The 18,033-nt window shown below is 44.4% G+C and overlaps 1 protein-coding gene across 3 annotated transcripts in view; it reads left to right on the forward strand.

Annotated features, from left to right (window-relative positions):
* LIMK2 (LIM domain kinase 2) overlaps nt 1–18,033 on the forward strand; it is a 456,718-nt gene that overhangs the window by 291,430 nt on the left and 147,255 nt on the right. For all 3 annotated transcript variants that reach the window (XM_069619797.1, XM_069619798.1, XM_069619799.1), the window contains 3 exons: nt 49–235; nt 15,658–15,744; nt 15,868–15,999. In XM_069619797.1, coding sequence (XP_069475898.1) covers nt 49–235; nt 15,658–15,744; nt 15,868–15,999 — 406 coding nt within the window. The remainder of the gene's footprint in view (nt 1–48; nt 236–15,657; nt 15,745–15,867; nt 16,000–18,033) is intronic.

Below are 18,033 nucleotides of genomic sequence, written 5' to 3' on the forward strand. Positions count from 1 at the left end.
AGCTCTATATTCCACAGGAGATGATTTGTTTCCTTTTCTATTTTCCAGGCGCAGTAACAGTATCAGTAGATCTCCAGGACCATCCTCCCCAAAGGAGCAGAGTGCTGCAAGCCGTGACATTGGGCGCTCTGAGTCTCTGCGCTCTTCCAGCAGCTGCTCTCAGCAGATATTTCGACCATGTGATCTTGTACATGGAGAGGTGTTGGGCAAAGGCTTCTTCGGTCAGGCCATCAAGGTGAGATCACTATCTATGGATATCTGGGAGGATTCTGGTGCACACATAATCTGAATTTGTTCGCTTGGCACATGTCTTTGTTTGGTTAACCTATGCCATGTTTTTACTTTCTGCTAACAGACTGTCATCAAGTGCAGGTAAAGTAGCACCTTGAATGTGCACTTCCTCTAAAATGGAGGATGGAGTCCGTATGGAAAAGCTGTGAGATTAGTTTCTGGCATGTTCAGGCCCGCAGTTTTTAATGCCTACGTATACAGTGATAGGAGTTTATATGGGTGTACCTTGGAAGTGAAATGATGAAAGTGGACCTGCACAGTTTGAAAACTTAATGTTTACTGGCATGACTTACTAAGCACATGTACTGGGTGTGTGTTGTCACATGTTGATAGTAAATGAGATAAAGCTCTTTGGTATGCGGTTCCCCAGTGGGGCACGGATATGTGTATGCATTGAAGGTGGGTGCATGGATGTGCATGCGTAGCAGGAATTAAGTGTTTCAAAACAAAATGGCTTGTTACTTACTGTGTGGCTCATTTCTAATGCATTGCAGCCCCCCAAGGCTTCTTCATCTTAGATATATTGGTCGAAGACAGCTGTTTCACTGAAGTTATTGTCCAGCAGGAGGTCTTGTGCGACTCAAGTGTCAAGATCCCTTGATGCCGCTGCTCGTAGACTTCAGTAATGGCGTCATGCCCGCAGACTCAAGTTAGCGGCCTGGGTCCTGAGATAGTTTGGGCACCTCCAACTTCCTCAAAGATGCATGGAGATACTCAGAGAAGCAAGAAAGCCTAAAACCAGACATTGCTACTCCAATAAATGGAAGCGCTTGGTCGTCTGGTGCCATTCCAGGAGCATCAATCCCATAAAATGTTCACCTACACATATTGTTCTATACCTGACCCACCTGCTAGACTCTGGCCTAGTTTTTATTCACTCAAGGTACACTTAGCTGCACTTCCTGCTTACACTATGTCCCAGAAAAAGGTTTTGTGGTGGAAGATGCCTGTTATCTGTTTTTAGTTGCGTAGGGCAGCAGGTTTTGGGAGGCTGTGCTGATGTAAGGGGCAGGTAAGCGCATACAGCAGGAAGCTAAACAAGAATGAAGAATAGGCAAGGTAATGCAGAGCTATGGAACAGGAAGAAAGGACGGATCTCAATGGTGAAAAAAAAGGGATGGTAACCATGCACTGGACAAACAATGAGGACTTCCACTAGGGGTGTATACACAGGTTGGACTAGAGACTGCCCACAGATATGAGGGAAGCTCAATGCCTCTGTGTAAGTTACTTTTACAGGCCCCACTCCTTGCAAGCCAATGGAAAGGGGAAGCTGGAGTGGCTTCTGTGTCTGGACCCTAGGGCACAAAAAAGGAGTGTACTTGCACGAGACAAGCCGGTATGGGTCCAGCCAGAACTCAGCGGATGCCCTCTGAGGAAACCGAATGCAACACACTGTTACATTTAATTCACTATAGACTACAAGTAAAACAAGACAAGGGAAGGGGCAGAGAAACTATCAACAAGGGAATAACAGAAGCACAAGTGAGGACAAGAATGGTAACATAAATATCTAGGGAAAAACAGGCAGTGAAGAAATCAAGGATCGGAAGGGGAAAAGCAAGTAGAAAGAAATCAATTTGCAATAATACAGGAGACTGGAACTGCAGACCGGGAACTGTAACAACCTGGGCAGGACTGAAGACCGATAACGGGGAAACTGTATTTCTGAAGTCGGAAAACAAGGGCAGGATTGAAGACCAATTACAAGGAATCTGTAGCTCTGAAGTGGGATAACGAGGGCTGGACAGAAAACGGGGAAACTGTACCTCTTAAGTGGGAAATGAAGGGCAGGACAGAAGACGGATACAAGGAAACCCAGGAATGGAACTTTGAAGCTAAAGCCAGGAAACACAGACTGAAGGAAAGGAAGAAGGAACAGCAGGTAGGGAGCCAGATAATAGGAGGTAGAGAGCAAGGGGCTGTAGACAGGGAATGACTGCAACAGAGGAGCAGGGCTGCGATGCAGGAAGCTCAGAAGAGCAGGGCATAAGGCCGAGGAGAGTGGCGGGCTGCAAGGCAGGGGGCCCAGAAGAGCAGGGCAGAAGGCAGAGGAGAGTAGCAGTCTGCAAGACAGGGAGCCAAGAGGAGCAGGGCAGAAGGCAGAGGAGATTGGTAGGTCTGCCAGGCAGGGAGCCCTGCTCTGGTACAGGGGCAGGATCTGACAGCAACAGGAAACGGCAGAATATCGTGGCTCAAGGCAAAAAGGGCTGGAAGCAAACTCCATGCAAGATACCTCTGCTTCTGCAGGCAGCTGCTTAAATACTGCCCTGCCCTGTGCTGAAGCAGGCTAATTAGCAGCACCTGCAGCAGCACCCCTGAATGTAATCTGCCTCCTCCCTCTCTGGTCCTAGGAAGGTGAAGTAGCGCTGATCTCTAGGGCTTCTGGGGTTTGTGGTTCCAACTCTGATGCATAGGAATAACCAGAAAATGAGAACTGCCACAAGGTGCATTATGGGAATTGAAGTCCATGTTTTCGGAAATGCAGATTTCGGAAAGGAAATGTCGAATAATGATTTAGGGGCTTCTCTGAAGATGGTAGAAAACACCCCGCTGGTATGAAGACAGCGCCACCCAGAGGCAGAGATGCAGAAGCATGACATGATCAAGGCATTTATGGAAGGGTTAAAAGACTTCATCCCCCTATTGCCAACCCAGCTCCCGGATGGGACCTGCATGTTGTTCTAACAAGACTAATGGGTCCTCCCTTTGAACCGATGCATAAGGCCAGCCTGAAAGCACTCACTTACAAGACCGCCTTCCTTTTGACAATAACCTCAATAAGAAGAGTTGGCAAACTGCAAGACCTTTCAGTTCTAGACCAGTTTTCAAAGATAAAGTGGTTCTGCGCACTCACCCATAATTTGCGCCTAAATTAATTTCAAAGTTCCATGTGAACCAGTCAATAGAATTACCCACTTTCTTTCAGAAGCCCACTAACGTGGCAGAAAGAAGCCTCCACCCACTGGATGTGAGGAGAGTGGTCGTATACTATCTGGAAAAAACTAAACCATTAAGAAAGACAAACCAGTTTTTCATTTCAGTGGCAGCTGTTAGAGAAAGGAACCCGGTCTCTAAATCAGCCATTTTAAAGTGGATTGTAAACTGCATCACACTATGCTACACGATTGGTAAGAGAAATCTACCCGCAAGCACACTCTACTTTGGGCACTGGGGCTTCCATAGCATTTATTGCAAATGTTCCTCTCGAGTCTATTTGCAAAGCAGCAACCTGGAGTTCTGTACACATCTTTACAAGACACTACTGCCTGGATACTCATTTTAGGTCAAGTGGGACAAACGGTACTGAGACATCTCTTTGCTAGTGTTCCTTCACACATCCCACCACCAACTCTGGGTACTGCTCGCTAGTCTACGCACAGCATGTGATTCTAAGCAGATTCAAAAGCATCAGAAGACATGCATTACGTACCGTAATAGCATTTCTGATGATTGTATCTGCTTAAATTCACATGCACCCACCCTTCCTCCCCTCTCGGATTAGAAGGAACATAGACATCTTACTCTTTTCTCTCTCTGTACTCACTCACGATAGTCATAGGCTCCTTCACGGCAGAAAAAGCACAACCAGGGGGACCTCAACGCGTGAGGGTTTTTGGGTACACTACACGTCACGTTAGGGATAGTGTTACAAGCACGGCCATGTCGACGTCCCCTTTCAATCCTCGAAAGACGAGATGCAATACTCTGCGATTACTTCTAGATGTCGGGCTATATGCACAGCATGTGAATCTAAGCAGATACAATCATCAGAAATGCTATTACGATAAGTAATGCATGTCATTTAAGCAGTGTGACTTCATAATGTCGATTACCGATCCTCACACCATTTATTTGTTGCTTGCATGCTGACCACAGTGTTGGAGGCTGCAGGTCCTGCCAGTCTGACACTGATGGCTTTGAGAGAAAGGTCTGTCAAGTTGGCCCTGGGTCAGTCCTCCAAATTCCTTAGTGGCCTCCATTTCATTCTAGCCTGTAAGTGAAGAGCTCTAAATTTACAGAACGAAACTCTCTTAAATAGTCCTCTAACGCCGACATAGTCAAGGAGCAGGCATAAAAATCATAGAAAGTGTTACCAGTGAAGAAGTGATAATCATCACTCCTCATCCTGAAAGAAGTGTCACTCAAAGGTACATTGTAAGGTTTTTCAAAGTCACTACCTGGATTGGACTTGGGAAAGCCATACCAAGGGTAGCAAGGTTTTTCACAACCCCAGTTAAGAAAAGCCACTCTCCTAAATAAGATAGCTGGTAAAATGGCTCAACTGTATACGCTTGTTGCTGTGATCTGTCTGATCTGCAAGTCACAGTTTCAATCCTGGCAAGCCAGCTCAGCCTTTCATGCTTCCGAGGTTGATAAAGGAGTACCAATTTCGATCGGCAACATTAGTAATGTACGTAAATATGTCCTATGTAAAGCGCTTTAGATTAAAGCGCTATATACAAAATGTATTCTTTTTATAAATGGCATTGACCAAGCAGCAAGGTTGAACTAAGGAGGAAGCGGGGACTGTTCTATAGTGCAATTAACATTTAGCAGACTTGATCAGAAAAGAAAGACCTACATAGGTAATTTATAAAAATAAGAACCTTTATTACACTACTCCACTAAGGCACAATTTAAATATCTTAAAGTAAGTGTACATATATAAAAATCAGTAAGGTAACCCATTATGAGTTGCACACTACTTTATTTACACAATGAACACGTTCACTAAATGGGGGCAAACGGATGTTAAGCACACGTTTTACATAAGCCGGTCAAGTGGCACAGCGAGTAGAGCGCTCGCTTTGACATCCGTGCAGAGCCTGCTAACGCAGGTTCGAATCCCGGTGGGGCCAAACTCAGCCTTTCATCCTTCCGAGGTCGATAAATGAGCAGCACACACCGTGGGTAATAATAAGCAGCGCTCCGATACCTGAGGGTTTGTAGCGCTATATAAGTTCCAAATTATTATTATTATTATTATTATACCTGCTGAACTCACAGGAGGCCATCTCGTCAGACATTTTGCAACACATTCTTTGTGGATTTTTAAGAGGGGGGGGGTCAGGCTACTTTTTTTTTTTTAGAGTTGGTGTAGGGGTGAGGGGTGTAGAGTTAGGAGTATGGGGGGGCTACCCCACCATAAGACTTCTGCAAAAAAAACGGCCATGAGGAGTTGGCCTCCTTTGAATTGTACCAGATCCTTTTACATAGTCCTTATAGTTATAAGGCACCAAGCACCACATACTAAAACCTTAGAGTCCAGCCCTAGCCTGTGTCAAATCTCTGGTAGGCTTTTTAGGTGTCCCAAACGTTAAGTAAGATTTCCATAGAACTTGTTGCTTAACTGGTGGATTCTTTTTCCTCATACCTCTGTGAGTGGGAATCTTTTTCCACACTCACAGAATCTTTTACTCTTTTATGGGCGTCATTTGTTAGACTCTCCATAGTACATTTTTAAAGTCATCCTCTATCAACTTTTTGGCAAGAAGTGCCTGTTTTTGCTGGGTTGTTCTTAGGGACTCCCCTTGTAATTTTCTTTGGCTAACCTTAAGAGAATTACTGTTCCCAAGGGTGGAACGGATCTTTGGTTCCCTTTTACATATTATTTGGTGAAACCAGCACACCCCATCTTATGTGGAGTGCCGGGGAGATACAATGTATCCCCTTTCCCACTAAAACTTTAACAATTCTGTTACAGGGACAAGCTTACCTTTAATGGCTGGTGGCAGTGATGCCTTTTATTAATTTGGTGCACCTTTACCGCAGACTGTGTTCACAGCTGCAGTAAAGGCACCTAAGTGTGCTCATTTTACCAAAATGGCCCCTGTCTTGTTTTTTCGCCTTGTTCGTGTTCCTTGTCCTTTCTTGTTCCTTCCCCTGACATCCAGAGCGGGAAATTCCTTTGTGTGATTTTTATCTTCAGCAGGAGTCCCCTGGACTCCCCGCACAGGCTCCATTGAAGGCAGGAAGTGAGGGGATGTGGGGGAGTCCAAAACTCTGCAGCCTTTTGTCTTCCTCCTTGCGTGAATGAGGATAAATCCCAGTGACGGGGGGTGGCTGTTCTGATTGGACAACCAGACTGCCCGTTATTGTAAAATGCAGGGAGATAATGCAGACGTTGTGCTGTAGTTCCTGTTAAATACTCCAAACCCAACCTGGAATCTGAAGAAAAGTCGACCACTGGAACCAAAACTGAAGAGGATGATGAAGGAAAAGCGGCTCAGACCATTTCCAGCTGTTAGGCAGAATTGAATGCAGTACCCTCTGGGACCACCACATACAATTAGAACTGTGGTAGCGAGCTGAGCAGCCAGGCTTACCTCAAGAGGGAATGTGAGCAGTAAAAGAGGTTAGACAGTGGTTTTACAATCATAGTGGATCAAGTAGACACTTGCACTCAAGGTTTCTTAGTAAAAAAAAACTTGTTAATGTATTACACAATCATTTAGAAAACATTCACTAGAAGGCGGCAACTTAATATTATACACAAGTCGGGGGACTCCTGCACTGCACGGGATCGTCGGAAAATGCTGACAAAATGGAGTCACTTCGGTTTGAGTAGCTGTAATTCAAGCACACAAGCTGGTGTCCTTCCCTTTGGTTAATCCTAACCAGCTCCGAGAATGGTATCCAGGTGGCTTACGAGTTCTTCTCAAAGGAAGAATCTGTCCTTGAAGGGGCTTCTCTGTCGAGATAAACTTGGCAATTTGGACCTGCAGCAGGGCTTCACCGGGCAAACCAACGGTCCAAGAGTTGCAGCAGCCATCCTCTTCCAGCCCATCTTTGGTTCTTTCGTTCCAGTGGCCGACTCCCCTTTCCAGTCCAGGGACTCTCCTTTTGAACAGTTTTCTCCCTTTCATTCCAGCCTAGCTGCCACTCACCCCAGACAGTCAGCCAGCCAATCACGCCAGAGTGCATTTGGGTCTCCTAGGAGACTAAGCACCTCCCTCACTTCCTGCCCACCCGAGACACTCAGGCGCCATAGGCCGTCTTCAGTCCTCAAGCCCGCCAAAGGCATGGAAACAAAGGACCAAACCAGGTTTGGGACGCAGAGACAAACACTAGAAGGACCTTTCCAAAAAGAAATGGCGAAAAAAGAAGTCCGGGACCTGTTTAAACAAAGGGGCTTAAGGCGCCATCTTGAAAAACATGGCTCCCGCGATTTTTAGCTACCGGTGTTCGCGGTTGGGAAAAATCATGGTCGTTCATTGTAAAACCACTGCCACCAGCCATTTCGATAGATAAGGGTAGCATTTGACTGCTACATGAGTTTCTAGACACTGGATATTAGGTAACCCCTCCAGCACTCTATAGGAAGATAGTATTTGCTGGGTCTAGGAATTTAAAAAGACTAATAAAGTCAATTTAACCTTACATTCTCTGGGAAATAGTTTATCCCAGAGAAGGTATTTAAACCTTTGGGAAGTCTAAAAATACATCCCTGTGTCACTGCACTGAGGGTGCTGTGTAACACACATGAAACGATGCCTATGGAGTTATCTTAAAACTCCATAATCAAAGAACACAAGAGTAAAACGCACATCAAAATACGTGAAAGAGTGGGGAAAAAAGGCTCTCACACTTTCCATGTAAAAAAAATAAAGTCCTCAAAATCCAGCAAAGTTTCCCGGGGTCTCTAAGGTGAAGGGAATTAGCACATTTTTGAGAATTCTTCCTAACGCCAGTGACCAGAGAGTCTGCTGTGTAACCAGAGCCTGCTGTAGCCCTTCCTTCCAATCGACCTGAGGACTCCGAAAACGACAAATGCCCCCGACCCAGAGTCTGGTGAGACCCACTTGACTCAAGAAGACCTGCATTTTGAGCCCACACTGTGCTGCAACCTTGGGGGCTGCAATACCCCAATACCCTGGGACCTCAAGCCATTGTGCGGTGCAGTCTTCTGAATTCCGAATCTTGCTGAAACACTGTGGGCATCCTTGTGTATCTCCAGAGACACAAATAAAGTCTGAAAAATTCTCCTCTCCAGAATGCTGGACCTTTGTAACGACGAGAATCCAACCAGCAATATTCTGTCTTCTTCTGTGCTCCTGTAAAAGGTGCCAAATCCACAGAGCCGCATCCAGCCGTGAGGAAAACCTTGCCTACAGCCTTCCACATTGTTCCCTGCTGCAGGTCCCTTCCAAGGTCCTGTTTTCAGTCACCACGACAAGGAATCCCCTGACCGGGTTTTTGGCTGCAGATCCTGAAGTTCTCCCTCTGCAAAATCTTCTGTGCTGGCTTGGGTATGTACTTACCTTAAGTCACTTGTGATTCCTGGGTAGTTTTGGGGGTATTTATAGTGATTGGGAGGCCTCTTGTCCAGTGCACCCAGTCCCCCTGCTTGAATCCTCCTAGGGTGTCTTCTGAAAAGCCCCTGGACCCTCAACTAACTCTAAAGTAAAATACTCACCTGTTAGAACAGTCTTCCTAAGGAACTCTGACTTTTGCTACTTAAGAACCTATCCTGACACTGCCTGTTAGACACTAGACCATAGCACCACCCTCCTTCTGCCACTGAGAACACTCATGCTCCAAGAATAGGGGAAAGACTTTTAAGTGATTGGGCCTTTTGCCTAGAAAAGCGAATAAGTGTTTAAAAGTTATTTACTTGTAAAAGAGTTGGTTGGTAACTGTAACTCTTAGAGTGTACAGTTAGAAAAGTGTGTACTTGCCTTGAATGTGTGTTGCACTATCCTGAAAAGTATGTAACGTCTTTCTTTCCTTAAACGGTTTTGCCAGTGTATCAGAAAGTAGATGTAAAGGTATATTACTCACCTGTGATTTAGTTGTGCCTCTTCCCAAAAGTAATGCTGCTCGTTTCATTTGATTATTCCTGTTGGGATAATTGTATGAGTGTTCCCCCAACTGGGTCTTGTTTCCACTGACTTGCTGTTAGCCTGTCTAGAATAAGTCTGCAGTAGGGTTTACCTACGTAGAATAACTGAGTCATTCATAAGGTGTAACATTGGGTTTTGCTTTCCCTGGTCTGTTTTAGACAAATACAAAAAGAGTCTTAGGTTTATACCTGCCCCAAGCTCCTTGAAAAAGTATATGGGTTTTACTTACCTTGAGTTAGCTGTGTACCATGCTACAATAAGTTACAAGAGTTACTGCTTATCTCAATCTGTGTTTCACTGATCTCAAAAGCACCTTAATTGAATATTACATCCTTAGGTTTTACTCACCTAATATAACTGTGTGTTATAACAAAAGTAGTTATAGGTTTTTACTGTACCTAGATTAAGTGTTCCATTATTCACAAAGCGTATACTGTCCAGTTGACTGATTATGTGATTTGTTAATGAGTGTCACGGTACAACTCGTAGGGTCTGCTACCCTTGAATTACTGAATGTTATCTGAAAGTAACTATTGTTTTTTACTCCCCAAGAACAGGTGACACCTATACTGAATGTGTATGAAAAGAAGTGACTTCCCTAGAACTACTGTTAGGTGTTCCAAATAAGGTTTATGCTTTGGTCTGTGTACCTTCAAGCATAGTGTTGTTTTTTATAATTGTGATTACATATAATGTGATATTACCCATTTCCCCCAAGATATATCTGGGCCTACTTGTATTTAAATAAACCATTTATTACATTTGTATTACAATTTCATTTGTACTGATTCTACAGCCCTCTCTCCCTTCTAAGATACGCCTGGCTGCTCTGTCTGGGCTACCAATGAACTCAGGTGGTACAGCCTTATACTAAGCGTGAAGTCTTTTACTGCCTCAGTTGAATGGTTTTACTAAATCCTTAGGACTTCAGAAAAAGTCCTAACACCAAAAGTTTCCAGAGGGACGGATTGAGTAGCCAGAAGGGCTCACTCAACTAGTACAGTTAAAGTACTGAGTGCCGGTAAAGTATCTGGTGCAGGGTTTGGCACGCAGGGAAAAACCCAAGAAAGACCTCACAATCAAGAAATGGCGAAAAAAGGAGTCCGGGAGCCATTTTGACAAACTGGTAATCCCTGGGTGCTATACTGCAGCTGAGGATTCTGCCTGTGGTAAAAATGCACAATGGCTGGAAAAATTAAACCACTGCGATCAGCCATTAAATGTAGCGAGGGTAACATATAAAAATGTTCCAAGAGAAAGTAGGACAAGGGGAATAGCTAAGTAACCCCCTAGCACTCCACATAAGATGGGGTGTGCTGGACCTACATAGAAAAATGGGTAAGTAAAGTCAATTTCACTTTACTACTCTTGGGAACAGTAGCTCACCCAAGAGAAGGTACTTAAACCTTATGAGAAATCCAAAGGATTTCTCTGCGACACTGCACTGAGGGTGCTGTGTGTCACAATACAAAAGGTAGATACCTATGGAGTTTGTCAGACTCCAAAAACAAAGAAAACAGAGTCCAAAATTAGATCAAAATACATGAGAGAGTGAGAAAAGGTCTTGCTCATTCCAGGATAAAAATGAAAAGTCCTAAAGTCCAGCAAAAGAACTGGGGGTCTCTAAGGTTGAAGGTAATTAGTACAGAAATGAGAATTCTCCCTAACAGGAGCTGTAACCTTGCAAGAAGAGTTCAGTGGCCCCAGAACCAAAAGTAAATGCAGATACAAAAATATCACTCACCTTCAAAGTCTAGGATAAGATCCCAGTGACTCCAGCAGTGGTGCTGGGAGGCTCACGACATAGAGGGTAAGATTTGCAAAATGAAAATGTCCCTAACAGACTCCCGGGCCTCATTAAGAGTTTAGTGGCAATTCTGTGGTGAATCCGATGAATTACTGCCATACTCTGTTACAGGTACTGCACTTGGTCCTTTGGGTTTACCCAGGGACTACAAGTGGTGGTAATTCCCCAGTTGTGGCGTCCATAGGACTCAATGGGAATATTTGGTGGATTTACTGCTAGTGGATTTACCGTGTGGTAAAATAGCCGATTTTTGGAGTAAGTGGCAGATAAATCCTCCACATTTATAATTCAGCGGTGTGGGAAAGAAATTTGGTAAGCCCATTACCGCCCAAAAAAGTTGTTGTAACTGAACTACCACCACTTTTTACCCGCACCGCCAAACCTGTAATGAGGCCCCTAGTCTGTGAATCTTCGCTGACTAGGGAGAAGGTGAGGCAGGTCCCCACTAGTTCCTCCTTTGCGAAACATGGGGAGCTTTTCAAGACTTGACTATTGGACATTTGTTTTAAAAACCACAGCACACACATACTGCCTCGGCACTGAGGATTGAGATTGGTCTCACTGCAGCCACCAAGGCAGGCAGGGGCACCAAGAAGGGCAGCAGTCGTATGCCCCCAGAGATCTGCTCTCACAGTCGGGGCTTCAACCTTTACTTGTAATGTTAATGCCTCTGCGCCAAATTATCTATTATTTCTGTTCAGCTCGGCTCCCTTCAGAGCTGATGATGCATTGGGTATTGCCCCATTTTATCTGGGCAGACATATGCCCCTCCCTCCCCCCCATACCCCATCAGGAGTTCCTCTCTGAATGTGCTCTTGGTGTCAAATTGGCTACTGAGCTTTGGGATTATAGTTATAATTGTTCTATTATAACACGCTTAATACCAGCAAGTGATTTCTAAGAACGGGATCAGAGTTCAAACCTGTTTGCGCTGCAATGTCTTGTGTCCAAGACGAACGCGTTGCCCCTGGGCTAAAAGCAAGTTGTTTCAACACTTTGCCCGACCTCATTATTATGCAGGCATTGATTTTGTCCTCATCCAAATGCTACCTTCTGGTGAAAGATGAAGGTGGCAGAGGCCCTTGGATGGGGGACTCGCTCACAAAAGGTCCCTTAATATGACCTGACATATATACACTTGGTAGAGGGCTGCCTTAGCAGACCTTCCTATCCTTCCAGGCTGCCGTTCGAGGTCCACTGCTGGAGATGGGGCAGAACACGTGTTTGCAGTTTATGGATACAGACCTTGTCTGAAAATATAGACCACCTCCTTCACTGCCATTATTCTTATTGTAACATCCCACGCCTTGGAGTCTGTGGTAAAGGAAGCAATGGGAGGGCTGAAAATCTCGACCTTCCCTTCTTGTTGCATCCGGGAAGATAAAGTAAAAAACAAAGGGATATCATGCAGGAAATGGGTCACCTCAGGTGCTTGCCTTGAAGGCGATGAATTCAACCTGTTCCATGGCAAGGTATTCTCACGTGATCGGTCATATCTGAGGATGAAACACATCTACCAGAATTAAGAGATCTGGGAGGCTGGTAACTGGTAGAGCAAGAGGACAACGGTTCAAAACAGATGCAAATCGAAAAACTCCTGGATGCTGAGGAGCCTTATGCTTACCAAAGTCTCTGGACACTGTTTGTACTGCCAGGAAACTGACCTTGCGTAGTAGACTACCATACAACTGCACTGTACCCTTGTATCAGGTCATCTCATCTTTGTTCAGGCATCACATCTAAAGTCAACTTGGCTGCAAAGACCAAACTGGAGACTTTGACAGCAATCTGTTCATTTGTCATAATTTGGGGCACACGTTCTGGGGTTACACCACTGGGATAGGACTCCATGGTCGATGAGTATTACCTTTAGGATATATTTAACTTTGGGACATTTTTCAACACTAAAATGATTAGCCTTGTACACATCCCCTGACCCAAACTGGCAGGGTCTCTAACAGAATGCACTAAACAAACTTCTATATTATAAAGTTATTTATATATAAACTTGCATTGCCTTTTTCTCCTACATAGTATGATAGATATGTGACTAATGTATTGTGTGAATATTCCCATATTTAATGCTGGTGTTAAACCCTCTGTTCCCTTCTCGAGTACCTGGCCTTAGCTGCTCCACCACATTTACTCTTAGGAGAGTTGTTAGGGAGAATTCTCAGAAATGTGCTAATTCCGCTCTACCTTAGAGACCCCGAGCTCTTTTGCTGGACTCTAGGACTTTTTCATTTTTACTTGGAGAGAGTGAGACCCTTTTTCCCACTCTCATATTTTTTTATTATGATTGTACTCTGTTTCTTTTGGTTTTTGGAGTCTGACAAACTCCATAGGCATCTTTTTACATTGTAGCACACAGCACCTTCAGTGTAGTGCTACAGGGAAGTCTTACAGATGTCCCAAAATGTTTTAACTACCTTTCTCTTGGATAACTAATGTTTCCAAGAGCAGTAAAGTGAAATTGACTTTATTTACATTTGTACATTTCTAGACCCAGCACACACTATCTTACAATAGGGTGCTGGAGGGGGTTATTTTTGTTGCCCTTTCCTCGATGAATGGCTGGTGGCAGTGGTTTACTTTTTACTACCGTGGTGTCTTTGCCGCGGTCTGCGTTTGCAGCTGCAGTAAAGCACCCTTGGGTGCCATTTCTGTCAAAACGGCCCCAGTCTTCTATTTTTCGCCATTTCTTTGTGGAAAGGTCCTTCTTGAGATGTACTTTGCGTGCCAAACCAGGTTTGGTCCCTTTGTTCGTTTTGTCGTTGGTGGGATTCACGAGTGAAGCTCGCCTCTGGCTCCAGGGTGTCTGGTGGGGGCAGCAAGTGAGGGAAGTGCCCAAAATTCACTGTGCTTAGTCTCCTAAGAGCAGGAATGCACTCCTAGGGGATTGGCCGGCTGGCTGTCCGGTAAGGACAGCCACCCTGCTGGGTGATTGCAGGCTGGAATGAATAGAAGAAACCTGAATAAAAGGCGAGCCTTTTTGGCTTGGAAGGCAGAGTCGACCACTGGAAAAAGGAATTCGAAGAACTTGAAGAGGACGCCTGCTGCAATTCCTGGACCGTTGGTTTGCCCAGTGAAGCCCTGCTGCTGTGCTGAAACTCCAAATTTACATCAACAGAGCAGCCCCTGCAAGGACGACTTCTCCCTTTGAGTTGGTGGGACCAATCGACTCCAAAGTAAGCCACCTGGACATCCTTCTCAGAGCTGGTTGAAATTCCACAGAGTTGCTGCTGGAACCGAAATACCAGGGAGAGGAACACCAGTTTGTGTGCGTTGCTTTTAAGCTGGCCAAGAGCTCCAGGAAGATCCTCCGGACTCCCAGGAAGCAGGACTGACCGAGCCCGAGTCACCTTAAGAGTGCTGGACCCCAGATGCAAGGAAAGCCTGTCTTGACATCCAGGAACCACAGTGGTGCTGTTTGCGGTAGACACGAGGAGCTGAAACACTGAATTGCCACTTGTTTGAAGACAGCCTGTTGCTATTGGTAACAGTCCCATTGTAGTGCAGGAGTCCACAGAAGTCCTCCCACTTGTCCCCACGACTGAGGCCCAGGAACACCAAGATCTGCAGAGCTGCACAGGAACAGATGTGATCGGCTGCTTTTCTTCTAACTAAAGGTACTGTACAGACTAAGAGAACTTGCCGCTTGTTGTAGATTTGTTTCTACTCTTCACAAGCCTAACAGCTTGTGGCCCTACATTGATTCTTCTTCTTCACTAAAGACTTCTGAAACATTGTCCAAAGACTTTTCTTACCTGCAAGAAGTGCTTCAGCTACATTGACTTTTGCCTATTGACTTTGGCCTAGCCTGTGTCCACTTAAAGACTATTCTCTCCTTTTGACACTGGGGAGGGTTGAAAAGTATTTGCCTGCTTAAGAATCAATGTGATCCCTTGCTTGTTCTAAGTAACCTTTTGTTTGACACATCTCAGTGCTATTCTAAATACTAACAGCAACATATAAATGTCCACTGTGTCCTAACTATTAATGTCACCTGAGGGTGTAGGAAGTGTCTGTGTGACATCCCCAATGGCTGCTTGCTGATTTAGGAACCAAGAGTGTGTATTTTTGAAGGTATTTATTTGTTGCTATAATATTGCTCCCTTCTAAAAAAGGCTTATATAAATGACCGGTAAATAAATAATTGTTTTATCAAGAAACCTTGAGTTTAAGACTTTGTTTAAATAACTGCCACTGTGAATCTTTGTGTAACCACGCTACTGCTCACATTGACCCCTCTTGAGATAAACCTGTCGGCTCTACCACACTACTGTGTGTACTTCAGACTTATACCAAAGGTTGGGTCCTGTTGCCGGGAGGCTGAGATTGTTGTAGTGCTCCCTAAGAGCACTACCCCAAATCTGTATTCAACAAGAGTCAATTGCCCATTCAGGAACCCTGTTGCCTTGTCGTGGTAGGTCTTTCTCATACTTTGAATGGGCAGAGAACGTCGCTCTTAACAGAAACTCACAGGATCAGAAGCGTGACTCCCTCTGGCACATTACCAACGTATCTGTTCAAAACGTCTGCTGGTCTACTCGGTCAAGATCATTTCTGCCCCACTTGTTGACTTTAAAGGCAGTTGAACTCTCATACGTGGCTTATAGACAGAGCTTAAATGTGCAGGTCTCTGCTGCTAGTCCTAAAATACTTTCTTCTTGTGGGATTGTGAGACATCTCAAACTTGTTTTTGTACCTTAGGTAACTCATAAAGCGACTGGGAAGGTGATGGTGATGAAGGAGTTGATTCGCTGTGATGAGGAGACGCAAAAAACATTCCTAACTGAGGTGGGTTTACAATATTTAAGAGTAGGAATGTTGTGGGTTAATGATAATGCAGTGTTTTCTACCAGCTCAGTCTGTTATTGGTGGTGTTCTTTCATGCGTTATGCCATTGTTTCTCTCCCAAAGGTGAAAGTGATGCGTTGCCTTGATCATCCCAATGTGCTCAAGTTTATTGGCGTTCTCTACAAGGACAAGAGGTTGAACCTCTTGACGGAATACATAGAGTGTGGCACACTGAAGGACTTCCTGCGCAGTCCGGTGAGTTTAAGCATGCCTTTTTGCACGCAGAACTGCATTAGAGGGTGGAGTCTGGTAGTCATGGTGAAAGCAGACTGGGAGAAGAATGGAGAAGCAAGTTGTGAAATCGCAACCACAGATAACCAAGTTTGAAAGAAGGTATTCTGAGAACTGATTAAAAACGAGCAGAGGGCAGATGCTGGATGTTAGTCTGTTTATCAAGCTGAACCAACCAACAAGAGCCTGGTCATCCTGCATGCCCATGCGTGTTCAAGTACCTGAAGTGTCTCCATCTCTAAGGGAGGCAGGCCTGAACCTTGACTGACGTTGGGCCAGCAAATTCAGATGCATACATGTTCTATATATCACCACTGTTTCAATGACGTTACCTGTTAAAGTATTGAGCAATATTAACTGGTGATAATATTGTGCAATTCTTTTTTGCATCCAATTCATTTTTTCCCAGCTTCTCTCTTTTGGGCTGTTCAAATTGCATCTCAACAAGCAGAATTTGCCACTCTTTCCACGGATTATCATAGTTTCTCTCCTGGAAAATTGGATCTTGACTCTAGTGTTAAGCAGACTGTTTACAATTATACCCTCCTTTGCAATCCTAATTTATAGCTGCTTGTTATGGAGCTTTGCTTTCAGAACTGATAGTGAGAGAAGAGAACCAGCTGACACATTTGTTTACTCTCACCGTCTCGGTTCTTAACTGAAAAGGTGCAATCCCAGGGGATGCCATGGGATCTCTGCATAGCCGATGTATGACAATCACCCATGGGCCCAGCCTGTGCCTCTTATCTTTTTAACCACCTTGTTCACCAATGTAATTTATTCCAAACTACAAGCAACTTGCAGGTTTCTCTTTTCAGAGGCGTTGTACTGATCGTTGGGGTTTTAGCTTTCTCATGGACATAACTTTCACTGAACCCCTACGTGTGAGAAATTTGGTTCTACATTTTCACTGATAAGCATACCGGAATAAGTGTCTTGGAAGTCTGATGCATTTTAGTTCACTTGCACCTACTGTCAAGAGGAGAAAGACCAGATATTTCTTCACCATCAAATCTTGTTTTCTAATTTGTTGCGGATAAAGGCGGCTTTAAGTGCTCGGGATTACTTTTTTAAAGTCATTGTGGTGTTCTTCCCATGATCTTAACAATCCACCGAAGCCAGCGGTGCCGATTTTACTTTATGGCATGAGCTACACATACTTATACAATCCAGGTATCTACAGGGACATTTCACAGCCAGCAATCTAGCTACACCAAACCATCAATACTTAAATGTATGGTGAATCATAACGGGCCCCATCGCAGATAATACCCTTAACATTCTCACTCCTGTTTCAAGCACCTATTAAACAGTCCAGCATCCATCCCTTGTGCATCATGTACTGTCTTGCATGAACCTCCCCAGTCAATTGAGAAGAATTAGATGGCCGACAAGACATCTTGGTTCCCTTGTGTACAGTTAGGAAAGATTTGGCTTTTGCTGCTTTCCTCCCACAACTAGCTAAAGTGCTTGTCGGTCGTCAGTGAAGAGCCTAACAAACTGTCCAGCGTCCAGAACTAACCTAACTGACCCTACCACTATAATAACAACTAAATACAGGAGAATGACTCCCTTTTCCTGCTGTGTATTTTGCTTCTCCGAAGTTCATACCGTCCATAAGTGAGTTGGCTTCGCTTTTCTTAGAGGATTATCCTAATGGGTGCTATTAATCTCCTCTTTATTCTTTCTACAGATAATTGTTGTTCTCTCTTCCTGGGATAAACTGTTCCACCATCTTATTTTCATGGGATTTGCTCATATGTTTCAGTATTGATCACTTCTTGAGGTTCCACTATTGGATTTCTTTATCTTGACTGAGACGAGTAAGTAAGATTGGTCTCATACTGATTTTTATTCACCCTTCTTATTTCAAGTATCACAGCCTCTTTACTCTGACTGGGACGAGTAGGATTAGTCCCTCTATTTATTTATTTATTTATTTATTAGACATTTGTATGGCGCCTATACACAAGTGTTTACAGGCGCCACAAAACAAGA

This window comes from Ambystoma mexicanum, chromosome 10 (assembly GCF_040938575.1).
Source record: "Ambystoma mexicanum isolate Mex_15411 chromosome 10, UKY_AmexF1_1, whole genome shotgun sequence".
Taxonomy (NCBI): domain Eukaryota; kingdom Metazoa; phylum Chordata; class Amphibia; order Caudata; family Ambystomatidae; genus Ambystoma; species Ambystoma mexicanum.